The sequence below is a fragment of the Boleophthalmus pectinirostris genome, unplaced genomic scaffold (genome assembly GCF_026225935.1).
Source record: "Boleophthalmus pectinirostris isolate CB_2022bp ecotype Guang Dong unplaced genomic scaffold, ASM2622593v1 HiC_scaffold_2, whole genome shotgun sequence".
In the NCBI taxonomy this organism is placed as follows: Eukaryota; Metazoa; Chordata; class Actinopteri; order Gobiiformes; family Gobiidae; genus Boleophthalmus; species Boleophthalmus pectinirostris.
Window position 1 is genome coordinate 4809123 of NW_026571152.1, and position 16112 is coordinate 4825234.

Sequence of the window (16112 nt, forward strand, 5' to 3'; positions counted from 1 at the left end):
ATCAGGTCCAAACCAGGACTAAGCTAAGACTAAACCAGGACTACATCAGGTCTAAACCAGGACTAAAACAGGACCATCATAATGGTGATCATAATTTTTGATTAATCTGATCCCCGCCAACAGGAAAGAGGAGCATAAATTGTAATTTGTTTTGCCAAAATACACAAAACCGTGTTTGTGAATCACCATAAAGCAAAAAAAGCAGCGACAGAAGTTCCTGAGATCATGACTGACACGAGAATGCACAATGTTACATGTTCTTTTCACTATTTTATTTATACCAACTATCCAAACCAAGGTGTGTCCCAGTTTAGAATTGTGAAAATCTGTTAGTGAAAAATAATCTATATTTGTTTTGAACATGACTTCATATCTGACACATAGACTGTAAGTGGACAGAGCTAACCTGCAAGCCGCCGCGTTCCAAATAAAAAGTGAGCATACAGATGCTCCCGGCTCCAGCGACTCTGCGTCCAATTCTTTTTCTATTGAAGAAACATGGCCCTTCTCTCTGTAACTGCTGCTGTCCCACTCAGGCACTTTAGTCTTTAAATGTTCGGTTTAACCCATTCTACAGGTTCTTTTATTCTGTTATTTTGTCCATAGATCCAAATGCCCTCTCTCCTCAAGCTCTGCTCTGCTAGCGTTAGCAACCGGTCTGTTTGACAGTGTTGCTAAGCACCAGCTCCTCGCTAAACCAGTAGTGCAATTGGGAAGGAGCGTTGCCTTCAGCAGCGTTACCTCTAGCAGCCTCTCTCTGGCTTGGCTCTTTGGTTGCTGTAATACTCTTAATTCCTAATTTGGAACTCAGCTTCAGTTTCACCCTATAGCTGCTTCATTTGACTGGAGCTGAGCGCTATGGGTGAAGTCACACTCTCTTAGTCCACTTCCTTATACACTCTATGGGTAAGGTACACATCTTCTCAAACATCAGCCGAAGCTGTACAAACTAAACATGTGATCCGTTTGAATGATAGTGATTGCAGTAGAAAGTAGAGGCCCAGAGTAAGCATGTAGGACAGGACGCAGATTAGTGGCTGTAGTTTCAAAATCTTCATTTCCGGAGTTTAGTCCAAATAAAACAAACTTGCAAAATCTTTCGCTAAAGAAAGTTTGTTTTCAGAGTTCATTCGAGGAGAAGCTGAGACTAGAACAAGACTAAACAGGTCTAAACCCCAGAACAGTCATTTTGAAGATTTGGTTTTACTGTATATTCCGACGCTATTTTCTGATCTATGAAGTTTCCTCATCACAATCAGGCCTGGTGTTGTGTTTTGTTTCATTCACACGTTTAACACACAAGCCCTGCATATATAGGCTGAGATTTTCTCTCAAATTGAAAACACTGTGATGTCATGTTGCGATACAGGAAGTGCTCCATACACCTTCACATCTGAATCATTTCAACCTGGAATTTCCAATCTCTACTGTTGTTGTTAACTTGAAAGCTACCGAATTATGACATCACAAGGTGGAACAGAGCATTTTGAGCTTTGAAGATGTAGCCAGACTAATAATAACGGATTACTCAAACATGTATAAATGAAACAAAACAACTCCAGGTCTGTTTTTGAGAAGGTAACAACATTCTAACATGGCCTAAAGCTCACAAGAGTCAATTTTGTGTAATATAAGACCTTTAAAGGTACAGTATGTATCTTTTCTGGTGGAGGCCCAGTACATGATGGTTCTTTGCCTGTAATGTTCAGAAAGGCATAAACTTTTCACCATGAAGACAAGCAGGTGACACCACTAGGCCAAGTTAAAGCTCATTATAAGAGTCTGATCTACGCTTATTATAAGAGTCTGATCCATCCATCAATTTTCTTCCGCTTTATCCGGGGCCGGGTCGCAGGGGCAGTAGTCTAAGCAGAGACTCCCAGACTTCCCTCTCCACACACACATCCTCCAGCTCCTCCGGGAGGATCCCAAGCTCTTGCCAGTCCAGCCAAGAAACATTGTCTCTCCACTGTGTCCTGGGTCTTCCCCGGGGCCTCCTCCCGGTGGGGTTAGGTAGATCAGACATAGCTGGTGTCCCTGGGGATGATTTGATAGAAACAGATTGGGCAGTTGTGGGGTTGGGGATTTGACTTGAAATTAGGCAAAAAAAAAAAAAAAAACGTCCAGGCAGAAGTAATATATAAGTCCTATTCTTCTCTGAATTGGTGATCTGACTGAAAATATTTGGGTTATAGATTTCCATGAATGTTTTACTTTAATTACAATTTCTGTCATCTTCTACTGTTTCCTTTGTAAAACATATCTAAGTGTACAAAAAAGTGCTGTATAAATTGTATGTATTATTATTTATTATTATTAAATGAGACTTTTAACAGAAAGTGGACAAACAGAAAATAATTAAGAAAAAGTTCTGTATATCGAACCCTCTATACTTACAGCTGCACTGAGATACCAAAGTGCTCCTGGTGTTGTGTGTTTTTGTATGCATTGCAGATTTTGAAAGTGCGCGTTGTTCATTATGAGAACGGAAATGTCAGAAGCATGAGTCACTAAACAGAGGACAAGTGTGTGGAGAAGATGTCCATGTATCTCTTTGGTTGCTCGGACAACCACAGGAATCTTTGAAGATTTACGAGTTTAGAGCGGCATTTGTCATGTAAAGATACTCACGATCTTTTTTCCTCTTATCGAACACATTTTTCAATTTCAATTTAATCTAATTATTTTAATCTAATAATTCTAATTAAACCAAATAAATATGACGATCAATCTTAATTTCATGAACAAAAATGATATAGACTTGTCATTACCATTTGACACAAAATCAGTTAAAGGTGCACTGTGGAACCTTTTTCAGCAACATGTTTTTCTTTGTTTTGTTGTGTTTTTTAGTTGGTTTTACAGTAAAGACAAGACCCATTTCCTAATCTTAACAGGTTGGTCTTAATCTGTACCAGACACAGGAACTGCTGCAACACGCACACGGACAAAATGCCTATTTGTATTTACGGAATCGTAGGCTGCTGACAATTAAATGGGTTTGTGACAGCTGGTTTTAAACAACTCATTTTTCTATGGAAGAAGAGTAAAGCAGGACAACACAAAGACACTTTTAAATGAGGACGCTTTTAGAAATTCAAAGGGGATTAAATGTGCAATCGTCAAAGGGCAATAATAATAACATCACTACAAAAAAGCTTGGGCTAAAATTTAAGATATAAACACTTAAATTTATTAGAAAATGACTTAAAAGTAATGAAATTATCTGTCCATGCAGCAAGATCATTTTATTTGACAAATTATCTTAAAATAAATTACCTCTAGACTAAAATTAAACATCTCGGTTAAGGGTTCATGAACTGGAAATAAGTTTATGGATGCTAAGTTTTAAATAAACATACTCGAGTATCAAGCAAATCTGTATCAATGAATCTAAAAACAAGTCAATGTTGCAGGGGAAAACTCTGGTAAATGAACATAAAAACTGTAATTAATTAATGAAAGAGTAAACTACCAGTAAAAACATACATAAGTCACACTGAACTATAAGTTGCACTTTTTGGGGGAAATTTGTTTTATAAAATCAGGGACCAGGAACTGACATTTCATCTTGAAAGGCAAGAAGAGAGAACAACAGACTGTTAATGTCACATATGAACAGTTCTTCAGATAAATATAACATAAACAACAGAACAGAACAAGTTTACCAAACTCTCCATCTCACTCCAAGTCACTAAATCCACTGAATTCTCCATCCTCGGTGTCACTTCTGAGCAACTCGGTGACCTACGGAGGTAAACGGAGCGCCGCTTCCTCTTCAGGCTCAGCATCAGTTCCAGTTAGAATTATTCTGGCCTTTCTGAATCGCGACTGGATGGTTTCTGTGTCATTAAAGTCCAGGCTTTGTCCATCCATCCAGTGACTTTCAGGAAAGTTGCATGGTGCATCCTCCCGGTGTCACAAGTTTCCCTTTCACTCCAAACCTTCTTTCTACTGCTCGGTTACCGTTTTCGGCTGCAGATTTCAAGACTTGCAGTTTGTAATCTGCAAAATATGATTTTCTTTTTGGGGGCATTTGTGTTCAGTTTTCTCAGTCGTCTTTATAAGTTTGTTTAAATGTTAAATTGTCAGTGGTACAGAAGTAATGGTGCAATTGACTGACATGATACAGACAGGACAGAGGCTCTTTTTGCAGGAGACATGCGCAGTAGAGTGAAGTAACAGTGGTACAGGAGGAAAAGGAACACCACTTCAGTGTGAAAATTTTAATATATAAGTCACACCAGAGTATAAGTCACAGGAAACACCCAAACCATGAAAAAAGTGCCACTTCTAGTCTGAAAAATATGTCGGTGAAAATGGAGAGGGACATACGTGGAGATGCGTCCTGGTCTCTTGTGACAAGGAGTCGCCTCTTCACAGATCTGACCTTTAACGTGGTGACGGACCAGAAAATTGACATAATGTATCTATTTTCACTTAAATTCTGAAAATCCCTGAAATAAAATGTGCATTGTGCATGTTTCACAATATGGTATTAAACCTTTTGATCTTCATGGAGACCAAGCTAGACCGAGTTACAGGTCAGATCTGTAGAGTGGCGACCTCGCTCACAGTCAGAATGCCTGTTTTTCAAGGTGTTGTTGAGCTATAAAACCATCTACAATTTAATAAGTGTAAAGTAGAACTGTTTAATATCATACTGTGGAACATTCCAGGCAGAACAATGGCATCTCCATATAACTAGCTGGAGGATTTGCATGTTTTAAATGAACACTGGGGGTGACTGTGTGTGGTGGATTTGTGCTTGGTGTTGTTTGTGAAGCTTGTGGTGTGTTTGGGAGCCACAGGACACAGTGGGAACTTTTGGATGCGCTCTGTGTTTAATCTGGTGCACAACAATAGAAAAATTAGAGCAACATGTGTCACTGTTTATGCCCTGTTTATCTATGGAGAGAAGACAAAGGGCAGAGTCAGCATCGCCCCACGTATCTTCACATGAATAAATGTAAACAACCGAGCAACATCAGAGCTCAATGTGAACTTAATTACACAAAAATATAATAATGGATGTACAGGGTGTCCCAAAAAATTCATTTCACAGGCCAATATTTTTTGCAATTCTTGTTGAAATAACCTCAAATTTTCACAGAATGTATAGAAACATCAATTTATTTTTGGTCTGTTTTCAGGTTGAGCTGTTCTCTTCCAAAGATAAGTCATTTTGCATCTTGGAATCTGCTCACACACACTGACCCAAGACTTCACCAGCTGGCAAACAAATATGGACTTGGTATGAAAAATTTAAAGAGAAAGGGCTAAAAGACCTGTTAGACCATCATCAACATCAGAAGAGAAGGTCGAGCAAGTTTGTGAAAAATTCTTGTGAAGCCCAAAGAAGTCTGTAAGGAATCGAATGATGGTTTGGATCCTGTAGCCCTGCATGAACAGCCATCCTCTTTAAATTTTTGGTACCAAGTCCAAATTTGTCCAAAGTTTTTCCAAATTTTGCACTGAAGGATGCAAAGTCTTGGGTGAGTGTGTGCAAGCAGATTCCAAGACGCAAAATAACTTCTCTTTGGGAGTGAATGGCTCAACCTGGAAAAAAAAAAAAAAAATTGAAACCTGGTTCCCTATGAGGCATCGGTGGGGTCAGTTCATCACCACGGAAACAGCTTATGAGGAGCCCAGCCCATATTACATGATCGTTATATCCACAATACAATGTGTGTATCTGTACAGGCCCATGAACACTTGTGTGATATTGGTCACACATGAGAATATCTGTGTTTACTAGTGTGGAACCAAAATGTCATTTTTCATGAGTTGTGTATATGTTAGTTGTGTGACTGTAGATCACTGTGTTGTGTATCACCAGAAAAACAAGAAATGGAAATTATTTTCGTTCCAATTAGAATTTTTAACGGCATACACTGAAAGAGAAAGGAATTGTTATTATGAGTGATTATCTTGAAAACTATTAATATCTTATCATACAAATGCCTACAATTATAAATAGATCATAATTTTCCTGAGATTTTGAGACCACTCCTGTTGCTCTAGCTCCATCCTTCGCAGAGTTATGACCAAAAACGCATATTTGACCTTGGTTACCTTGACCTTCAAGTGAGCTTGACCAGTTTCAGTCTGTAATCCAGTGTACCCCGGTTATGTGTGTGCCAACTTGTGTGATGATTGGGTGAATATTTTAGGTCACAGATGGTTCAGAAATTGTCTAAATTGCCTTTATCCTATATAATGGTGTGACACATTCAATTGACCTCTGTGACCTCAAATGACCTCACCAAACCTTTATTGCGGCATCGGGCATGGGGGCTTGACACGTGTACCAAATTTGGTGACAACTGGTCCATAAATGGAGGAATTATCACGGGTGGACAGACATACAGACACACAGACACACACAGGCACACAGGGTGAATACAAAACCTGGTCAACACTTCGGGGACCAGGTAATAAAACACTAAATATAAAATCTTGATCTGTTTCTATACATTCCGTGAAAATGTAAGGTTATTTCTACAAGAATTGCCAAAATTATTGGCTTGCGAAATTATGTTAAATTTTTTGGGACACTGAATAAGGGCAATCTAGGGCACTTAAATCACGAGACTGTATAAAGAAGCGTGTCGAGGTTAGCAGTTAGAAGCACAAATTTGAAGCCAAGTTTTATAACAAGTTTCATAGCAGGATCAACCTCAGAGAAAGAAGGCACTTGATTTGTCTGTTATTAATGGTCATATTTTGATTTATAGACAAAATAGCTAAATAAAAATACAAAGGGATTTACAAAGGGAAGAGGCAGCGGTCAAAACCCCAGTGTATACCAGGGGCAAAAGTCACCCCAATTAATTCATTTCAGTATTATTTTTTATCGTCTATCCTTTCTTCAGCAATATATTATGCTTCAAAATTTGTTACCGTGACAGATTTAATTGGGGGAAACCGAAATGGATTCACAGACACGGGGAGAACATGCAAACATCGGACAGAAACCTCACGCAGTTTGGAGCTCCTGTAATCTAAAACACTGCTGATGTGCGTGTTTATTTCTGTGTTTGTAGTTTGGTTTTCTTGTGTATTTACACTTTGGAGGCAGCGCTGAAAATCCTGTCCAGAGGTTTCTGTTTGGGACCCTTCACTTACCTCCGAGACTCCTGGAACAGACTGGACGTCGTCATCATCATCACTGGGTAAGAATCCAACTAACAGAGGAGAGGGAGTGAGTATGTGGTACAGAGGAGGACAGTGAGTATGTGGTACAGAGGAAGACAGTGAGTATACAGTACAGAGGAAGACAGTGAGTATAAGGTACAGAGGAGGACAGTGAGTATACAGTACAGAACAGGACAGTGAGTATACAGTACAGAGGAAGACAGTGAGTATAAGGTACAGAGGAGGACAGTGAGTATACAGTACAGAAGAGGACAGTGAGTATATGGTACAGAGGAGGACAGTGAGTATATGGTACAGAAGAGGACAGTGAGTATATGGTACAGAGGAGGACAGTGAGTATACAGTACAGAGGAGGACAGTGAGTATACGGTACAGAGGAGGACAGTGAGTATACGGTACAGAGGAAGACAGTGAGTACACAGTACAGAACAGGACAGTGAGTATATGGTACAGAAGAGGACAGTGAGTATATGGTACAGAAGAGGACAGTGAGTATACGGTACAGAAGAGGACAGTGAGTATATGGTACAGAAGAGGACAGTGAGTATACGGTACAGAAGAGGACAGTGAGTATATGGTACAGAAGAGGACAGTGAGTATATGGTACAGAGGAGGACAGTGAGTATATGGTACAGAGGAGGACAGTGAGTATACAGTACAGAACAGGACAGTGAGTATATGGTACAGAGGAGTACATTGTATTGTGTGAAAATCATTTGACTTAAACTTAATTTTACAGGTTCCTCTTCCTCAGTGAGCCCATGATGTGTCTGAGATCGCTCCGTTTTTTGAAGGTCCTGGGCCTGTTTTCTGGTCAGTATCTCACACACACACACACACACATTCTATACACACTACACAGTATACTGTATACTGGAGCTGAAAGGTTCTATATTGGACTAAGAGAGTGTGACATCACCAAGAGCAATGAGGCTGGCGATGCTCACGGTTACAGGAGCGAATCTAGAGCCAGACTTTATGTTATGAATAGGATTATTTTGACTGACAAAATAGCAAAAAAAATAAAAAATTCAGGATCATGTAGAGCGAGTTAATACGAACATTTTAAAACCAAAATGACGAGGCTCAAGATCCCAATGTAATTCAAGTGGAGCCAGTGTCAGAAGGAGCTGGAAGAGCCTCCTGGCGCACTTCCTATTTGACACGTGGCAGCTAGCTCGTTAGCCTATGTCCACTCATATATACAGTCTATGTGCAACACCAAATGCTGCTATCTCTTAAATAATGGGGGGTATCCTTCCCAAGTGAACCACAGTGTCACACAGTGGGAGGGAGCGTATATGGCAGCTACAATCACTAAAAACAGTACATATTACTTTTACAACCCCATGCACAATCTTTACTGAAAAAAATTCAATGTATAATGTTTGGCTTTTCTCTGTCAGGGGTTGGGTCAACATTTCCACATCAATCTTATGACTTGATGTAATTTCAACTAACAACAATCACGCGTTTTCTTTTAAGATAAGAGAACCTTTGTTTGTCCTACAGTGGGGAAATTCCAATGTTGCAACACACAGTTCAAGAAGAGAACAGAATAGAAGTAGGCACTCAAAAATCAAGATATTTAAATATTAGAAAATTGAACTCTGAGCAAGAAGACTAAAAAAAAGATAAATAAATAAATAAACCAGGTCTAAACCAGATCTTTATCAGGATTAAACCCAGAATAAAACAGGTTTAACCAAGTCTAAACCAGCCCTAAACCAGGACTAAACTAGGTCTTAACCATCATATATGATCATATAATAATATAATAGCTGATAAAGTGACTTGAGTGAACTGCACCAGTGGTGATTCTCGTTATGTTACAGTGTTGGGTAATTCATTCATTTCCTTTCATGTTTATTTTTTATTTCAGCCACTCGGAGACATGCTAAAATGTTTGGCCGTGTCCTGAATCGTTTGTGGGATGTGCTCTTCTTCACGCTTCTGGTCCTGACTGTCTTCTCTGTCATTGGGATGAGCTGGTTCTCTGGCTCTATGTGGAACATCTGTGTGAGGCACTGGGAGCAGGATAACTCCAGTTTCCTGATAGAGCCCACAAACTTCCCAAACGTCACACAAGACGACCAGGTCGACTCTCAGTTCAACTACACGGAATACATCTACAACAGCGGTGAGATATAAACTCATGCTCCTTTAAGTTCTTAAAGGGCCCATATTACACTATTATCTCATCTATGTTATCACTTATCATTTATGCTGTCATTGTTTCCTCATAAAAAACATACCTGAACTTAAAACACTGTTACACCTTGTGATGTCATGTGGTAATACAGGAAGCGCTCCACTGTTTTGTTGCAGCTGATGTCATCAACATTCCCTGGGGGTGTGATGCTAACTGAAAGCACTGCTTTACCTGAGGCTTGTTAGACTTGAAGCTGATCTTTATTTTAACACAGTCTGACCAGAAAAAAACTGACTTAGAACTACAGGTGAAACAGTCACAAACTTTGAAAATCAAACACTTAAACAAGACCATGAACGCTCGGACTGATCACAGGCTCCTGAAAATGTGCTGTTTAAATCTATTTTGTATGGTTTCCTGAGATTTCAGACAGTCTTAAAACTTTTTGGACAGTGTGTGTCACCATGGTAAATGGTGAACATTCTGCCCTTATGTATACAGTGCCTTGTGAAAGTATTAGCCGACCTTTTGTATACGTAACGTATACGATATTTCAAAATTTACAAATAAAAAACTGAAAAGTAGGGGATCCAAAATTATTCCCTTTTCTCTCAGTGCAGCCAACTGACTCCTGACTGATGATGACAAATAGAGTCCACCTTTGTGTGATCAGTCTCAGTATAAATGCACCTGCATCATCACGGTCTCAGAGCTTCACAAGCTTTAAACATCTCGCAGAGCACTGTTCGATCAATCAACAAGGACTAAACCAGAAGTTTTCTGTCTGAAACAGGCCTAGGACTGAAACAAGACTAGACTAAGGCCACACCAGAGGATGAAACCTTAACAAAACCAGATTTAAACCAGGCCTAAACCAGGACTAAACCAGGACTAAACAGTATTTTTTGTACATGTATTTTTCCCACAGAGAACATTTACTTCACTGAGCATCATGATGAACCTCAAATCTGTGGAAACACTTCACTGGCCAGGTACAAATCCATCCATAGTAGTAGAAGTAGAAGTAGTAGTAGTAGTAGTAGTAGTAGTAGTAGTAGTAGTAGTAGTAGTAGTAGTAGTAGTAGTAGTAGTAGTAGTACAGAGATCACTACTACTACTACTACTACTACTACTATTGCTACTACTGCCTCAACTGCAACTGCTACTGGTATTACTGCTGCTACTACTAATGTAACTGCAACTACTACAACACTACCAATGCTGCTATTACTACAACATTACTACTGCTGCTATTAAGTTTACTGCTACTGCTACTACTGGTGTGTGCATTTTCTCACTGTGTTTCTGTGTTTATCCCTACTACGTAACTACTACTACTAATCAAACTACTACTACCTCAACTGCAACTACTATGACACTACTACTGCTATTACTACAACACTATTACTGCTACTGCCAATACTACTGCTACTGGTACTACTACTAATGCATCTACAACTGCTATGATACTACTACTGCTATTACTAAAACACTACTGCTGTTACTGGTACTAGTACTAATACAACTACAACTACTATGACACTACTACTGCTATTACTACGACACTACTACTGTTACTGGTACTACTACTATTACAACTGCAACTACTATGACACTTCTACTGCTACTACCAATACTATTGCTGTTAGTACTACTATTAAGGCTACTGCAACTACTATGAAACTACTACTGCTATGACTACAGCACTACTACTGCTACTACCAATACTACTGCTACTGGTACTACTACTAATGCTTCTACAACTACTATGACACTACTACTGCTCCTTCTACAACACTACTACTGTTACTGGTACTAGTACTAATACACCTACAACTACTATGACACTGCTACTGTTATTACTACAACACTACTACTGTTACTGGTACTACTAATACAACTGCAACTACTATGACACTACTACTGCTACTACCAATACTACTGCTGCTAGTACTACTAGTAATGCAACTGCAACTACTATGAAACTGCTATTACCACAACACTACTAATGTTACTGGTTCTACTACTAATGCAACTGCAACTACTATGACACTACTGCTACCAGTTCTACTGGTACTGGTACTGCTACTGCTGTCAGTACTACTACTAATGCAACTGCAACTACTATGAAACTACTACTGCTATAACTACAACACTAGTACTGCTATTAACAATACTACTGCTTCTGTTACTGCTGATGTGTGCATGTGGTCCCTGTGTGCCTGTGGCAGAGTGGTTAGCCTGTCTCCTGTCTTCAGACGTTCCAGATGAAAGAGCATTTGAATGACTTGAGTTTGGTTCGGTTTCAGCCAGTGTCCAGAGGGCTTCATCTGTCTCCAGGTCCACCGAGATCCAAACTTTAAAAACTTTGACTCTTTTGAAGAAGCGTTTTTATCCACGTTCAGACTCATGATGAGAGACTTCTGGGAGGCCCTGGCTGGAGAGGTCAGCATTTATCACCAGGACTGGGGCTGATACTACTACTTCTGTTACTACTAGAAATGCACCGACGCCAATACTGATATGGGGATACTGGCACCGACACTGAAGAATTAGCTGGATTGTATTGGTTCAGCAATATCCTGATTGGGCATTTAATGAGTCTATTTACCTGCTGATTTTGGCCTTGGACATCTGAACTTATATTCATACAAAGCTGTTCAGTAATTATTTGAAGGATAAGTAAGATTTACACAATATAATTGGATTTCTGTGTAATAAGTTAACAGTTTTAAGGAAATAAGTCTCATTTTGTGTTCCTACACTGGTATCAGTTTGTATCTGTTATTGGCAAATACTTAAAGTTATAGCATCAGTATCGGTATCACAACTGAAGAATCTGGATTGGTGCATCTCTTATTACTACCACTACTCTTACAGTGTAAAATCTAATAAGCAGACCTTACCTGAAAAAAACTAGGAAACCAATTGCCTTGAAAAATTCTGATTAAAATGGAGTGTGAATTTAAAGCTGAACTTAAAAGTAATTCCTCAGTGCAGTGAACAGTATACTCCTCTTTCACCTAACTAGTCACAGCAAGTGAAGTGAACTTCAGTTTTCATTCACAGAACTCATGTTGTGAAGCTGTGCCAACGAATCAGTTAGTTCCTCAAATCTGAAATATGTAGTAACCTTTACTTTAAGTGGAAGTTAACCTTAATTGGAAAAACAAAACAAAATGGAAACCGATTGCCTTGAATTGAGCAAATGTTACTTATATACACAAATTAGAATAAAAATAGGTTCTATTCTACAATATTTCAGGTAAACAAGGATTTGAATATTTATTAGTCTTTGAAAAACATATAGCAAAACTTTTGTTCAGCTTAAGTTCAAACACATTGTAAAATGTGTAACAATAAAATAATAAAGCTTGGTCATTCCATGTCAACTCAACCAAGACCCCTGCACTTAGGAAACAAAAAATGGTGGAAAAAACAAAACAGGTGAACAGGCGTAATCGAGCACAGACTGAAAGAACAGAGGGAGGATATAGAGCCTGAATGAACAGAGGGAGGATATAGAGACTCAAAGAACAGAGGGAGGATATAGAGACTGAATGAACAGAGGGAGGATATAGAGACTATAGAGACAAAGAGGGAGGATATAGAGCAGAACAGAGGAGGATATAGAGACAAAGAACAGAGGAGGATATAGAGACTGAATGAACAGAGGGAGGATATAGAGACTCAAAGAACAGAGGGAGGATATAGAGCCTGAATGAACAGAGGGAGGATATAGAGACTGAAAGAACAGAGGGAGGATATAGAGACTGAATGAACAGAGGAGGATATAGAGACTCAAAGAACAGAGGGAGGATATAGAGCCTGAATGAACAGAGGGAGGATATAGAGACTCAAAGAACAGAGGGAGGATATAGAGACTGAATGAACAGAGGGAGGATATAGAGACTCAAAGAACAGAGGGAGGATATAGAGACTGAATGAACAGAGGGAGGATATAGAGACTCAAAGAACAGAGGGAGGATATAGAGACTGAATGAACGGAGGGAGGATATAGAGACTGAATGAACGGAGGGAGGATACAGAGACTGAATGAACAGAGGGAGGATACAGAGACTGAATGAACAGAGGGAGGATATAGAGACTGAATGAACAGAGGGAGGATATAGAGCCTGAATGAACAGAGGGAGGATATAGAGACGTCCTGGGAGGATCAGGGACTGAGTGGCAGGTGTGGGAAAAACAGAGAGGTAGCAAAAGGAGGAGCGGAACAAACTGGGAAATGGAGCTGGACACTTGGCAGTAACACATTACTGTTGAAGTTAATCATCTCATTCAAGTTGAGCTTAGTCTAACTGACCAGTAATGTGCTTTTTTCCACCCTGAAAGTAACTGTTACTTTACCACAATCATTAAGATCCACTAATTCGTAGCTGTGAGTAAAGTAAACGAGCTGAATGCAATGCAAGTTGACAGTGTATAAAACATAATATTTTATGGCTACCAGTTGTGGCTCTAATGCACATTGTTGTTGCGTCCTGAGACCAGGCACTTAATCCAATTTGCCCAGTATGAAATTAGTTTGTGTGTGAGTGATAGAGGTGGCCGTTGGAGCCGATAGAGCAGATTGGCAGTCTCGCTCCCGTCAGTCTGTCCCAGGGCAGCTGTGAGTAAAAACCAGAAATAAACTAAAATGTTTTACAGTATCAACCAAGGCTATGCTATGTCTGAACCCGGGATCAAACTGGGACTAAGCCAGGAATAATTTAGGTCTAAACCATTTCTAAACCAAAATAAACCAGGTCTTAACCAGGACTAAACCAAGACTTAACCAGAACTAAACCAGGAATACACCAGCTCTTCACTAGCTCTAAACTAAAATAAAACAGAACTTAACCAAAACTAAACGAGGTACAAATCAGAACTAAACCAGATCTAAACCAGGTCTTAACCAGGACTTAACTAGGAATACACCAGGACTAAACCAGGACTTAACCAGGTCTAAACCAGGAATACACCAGATCTAAACCAGGTCTTAACCAGGTCTAAACCAGGTCTAAATCAAGTTTAAACCAAAATAAACCAGGACTTAACCAGAACTAAACCAGGTCTAAACCAGGAATACACCAGATCTAAACCAGGTCTAAATCAGGTCTTAACCAGGACTACACCAGGACTTAACCAGGACTTAACCAGGTCTAAACCAGGACTAAACCAGGTCCAAACCAGGTCTGTGTGTTTAGGTGATGCAGGCAAACGGAACACCGATGATGATCTTCTTCGTGGTGACGTTGTTCATCTGCTCTTTTTCACTCTCGGCTTTCATCATCGCCTCCTTCTTCATCTCCTTCACTGAGCAAACGGAGAAAGAGCTCCGCCAGGCTCAACAAGACCAGAGGGACTACAACCAGATCCTGGCTGCTCTCAAGGACAAGGTGGGGACTAAACCAGGACTAAACTAGATCTAAAGTAGGACTAAACCAGGACTAAACTAGGACTAAAGAAGATCAGAGTGACTACATCCAGATCCTGGCCACTCTCAAGGAAAAGGTGGGGACTAAATCAGGACTGAACCAGGACTTAACCAGGTCTAAACCAGGAATACACCAGATCTAAATCAGGACTAAAGCAGGACTAAGATTAAACCAGGACTACAACCAGGTCCTGGCTGCTCTCAAGGTCAAGGTGAGGGAATAAACCAGGACTTAACCACGATTAAACCAAGACTAAAGAAGACTAAACCAAGACAAACCAGAACTAAACCAGGACTAAACCAAGACTAAAAGAAGATTAAACCAAGACAAAACCAGAACTAAACCAGGACTTAACCAGGACTACAATGATTCTTAAACCGCTGTGTTTTTGTCTTGCAGGGTGTGGATGATCTCCCAGAGAAAAAGGGTGAGTTTGAGTCCCCCTACTGGATACTTTTAGAAAATATTTGGAAAATATTTCGTAGCGCTAAAAGTTCTGGTGACAGTAACAGTAGTAATGACAACTTTAGAACAAGACTAAAACCGGCCCAAACTACATTAAAAAACAGGTCTGAATCTGGATCAAACCAGGATTAAACAACCAAGTCTAAACCAGGTCTTAACTGGGGCTAAACCAGGACTAAATCGGGTTTTAGTGAGGACTAAACCTGATCTTAACCAGGTCTAAACTAGATCTAAACCAGGACTGAACCAAGTCTAAGTAATAATGATGAACTTTCCTCTAATGAAACTACAGCACATCTCATCAGGTTTGTGAAGTTGTAGTGCATTGTTTGTATCATGCCAGAGGAAGATTGTTAAACTACTCAAACATGTATGGATGACAACTAAAAGCTCTGCAGGCATGTTTTTGATGAGAGAACAGCGGTATAACATGGAAGACAGCTCCAAAAAGTCTATACCCCCTCTTTAAGATTTTGAATTATTAGCTGTCTGACTTTTACACGTTTATTTCCTGTTAAGATGAAACCTGAAACTCCCACACTGCAGTACTGTTTGTAGTATTACGCTGATGCCGGGTTTACATTGACTGCTAGGCCAGTCCGTATGTACTTACAGTGAGTCACTTACAGTTCGCCTGTTACACCAACTATGACATCTGGAGCATGTATTTGGCCAAAGCAGTGATAATGACCAAAGCAATGATAATGACCAAAGCAGTGATAATGACCTGAAAACCCCTCCAGACCACACTTGGAGTCAGTGCAGACCTGGTGTAAGCCTCTTGATTATATTCATTTATTATTTTATTATCCTTGATTATATTACGCATAAGCCTGCTTTTTAACTGCCTATGGACAACCTTATCTTGGTATTTCATATTGTAAATACAAAACTGTACA

General features: G+C 39.6%; 1 protein-coding gene across 1 annotated transcript in view; it reads left to right on the forward strand.

Moving 5' to 3' along the window:
• The window catches only part of LOC110163792 (sodium channel protein type 4 subunit alpha A-like), a 78735-nt gene that overhangs the window by 17370 nt on the left and 45253 nt on the right, over positions 1-16112 (forward strand). The window contains exons 6-12 of the mRNA XM_055155338.1: positions 7047-7175; positions 7898-7971; positions 9041-9298; positions 10239-10302; positions 11620-11755; positions 14518-14709; positions 15148-15175. Of these exons, the coding sequence (XP_055011313.1) occupies positions 7047-7175; positions 7898-7971; positions 9041-9298; positions 10239-10302; positions 11620-11755; positions 14518-14709; positions 15148-15175 (881 nt within the window). The remainder of the gene's footprint in view (positions 1-7046; positions 7176-7897; positions 7972-9040; positions 9299-10238; positions 10303-11619; positions 11756-14517; positions 14710-15147; positions 15176-16112) is intronic.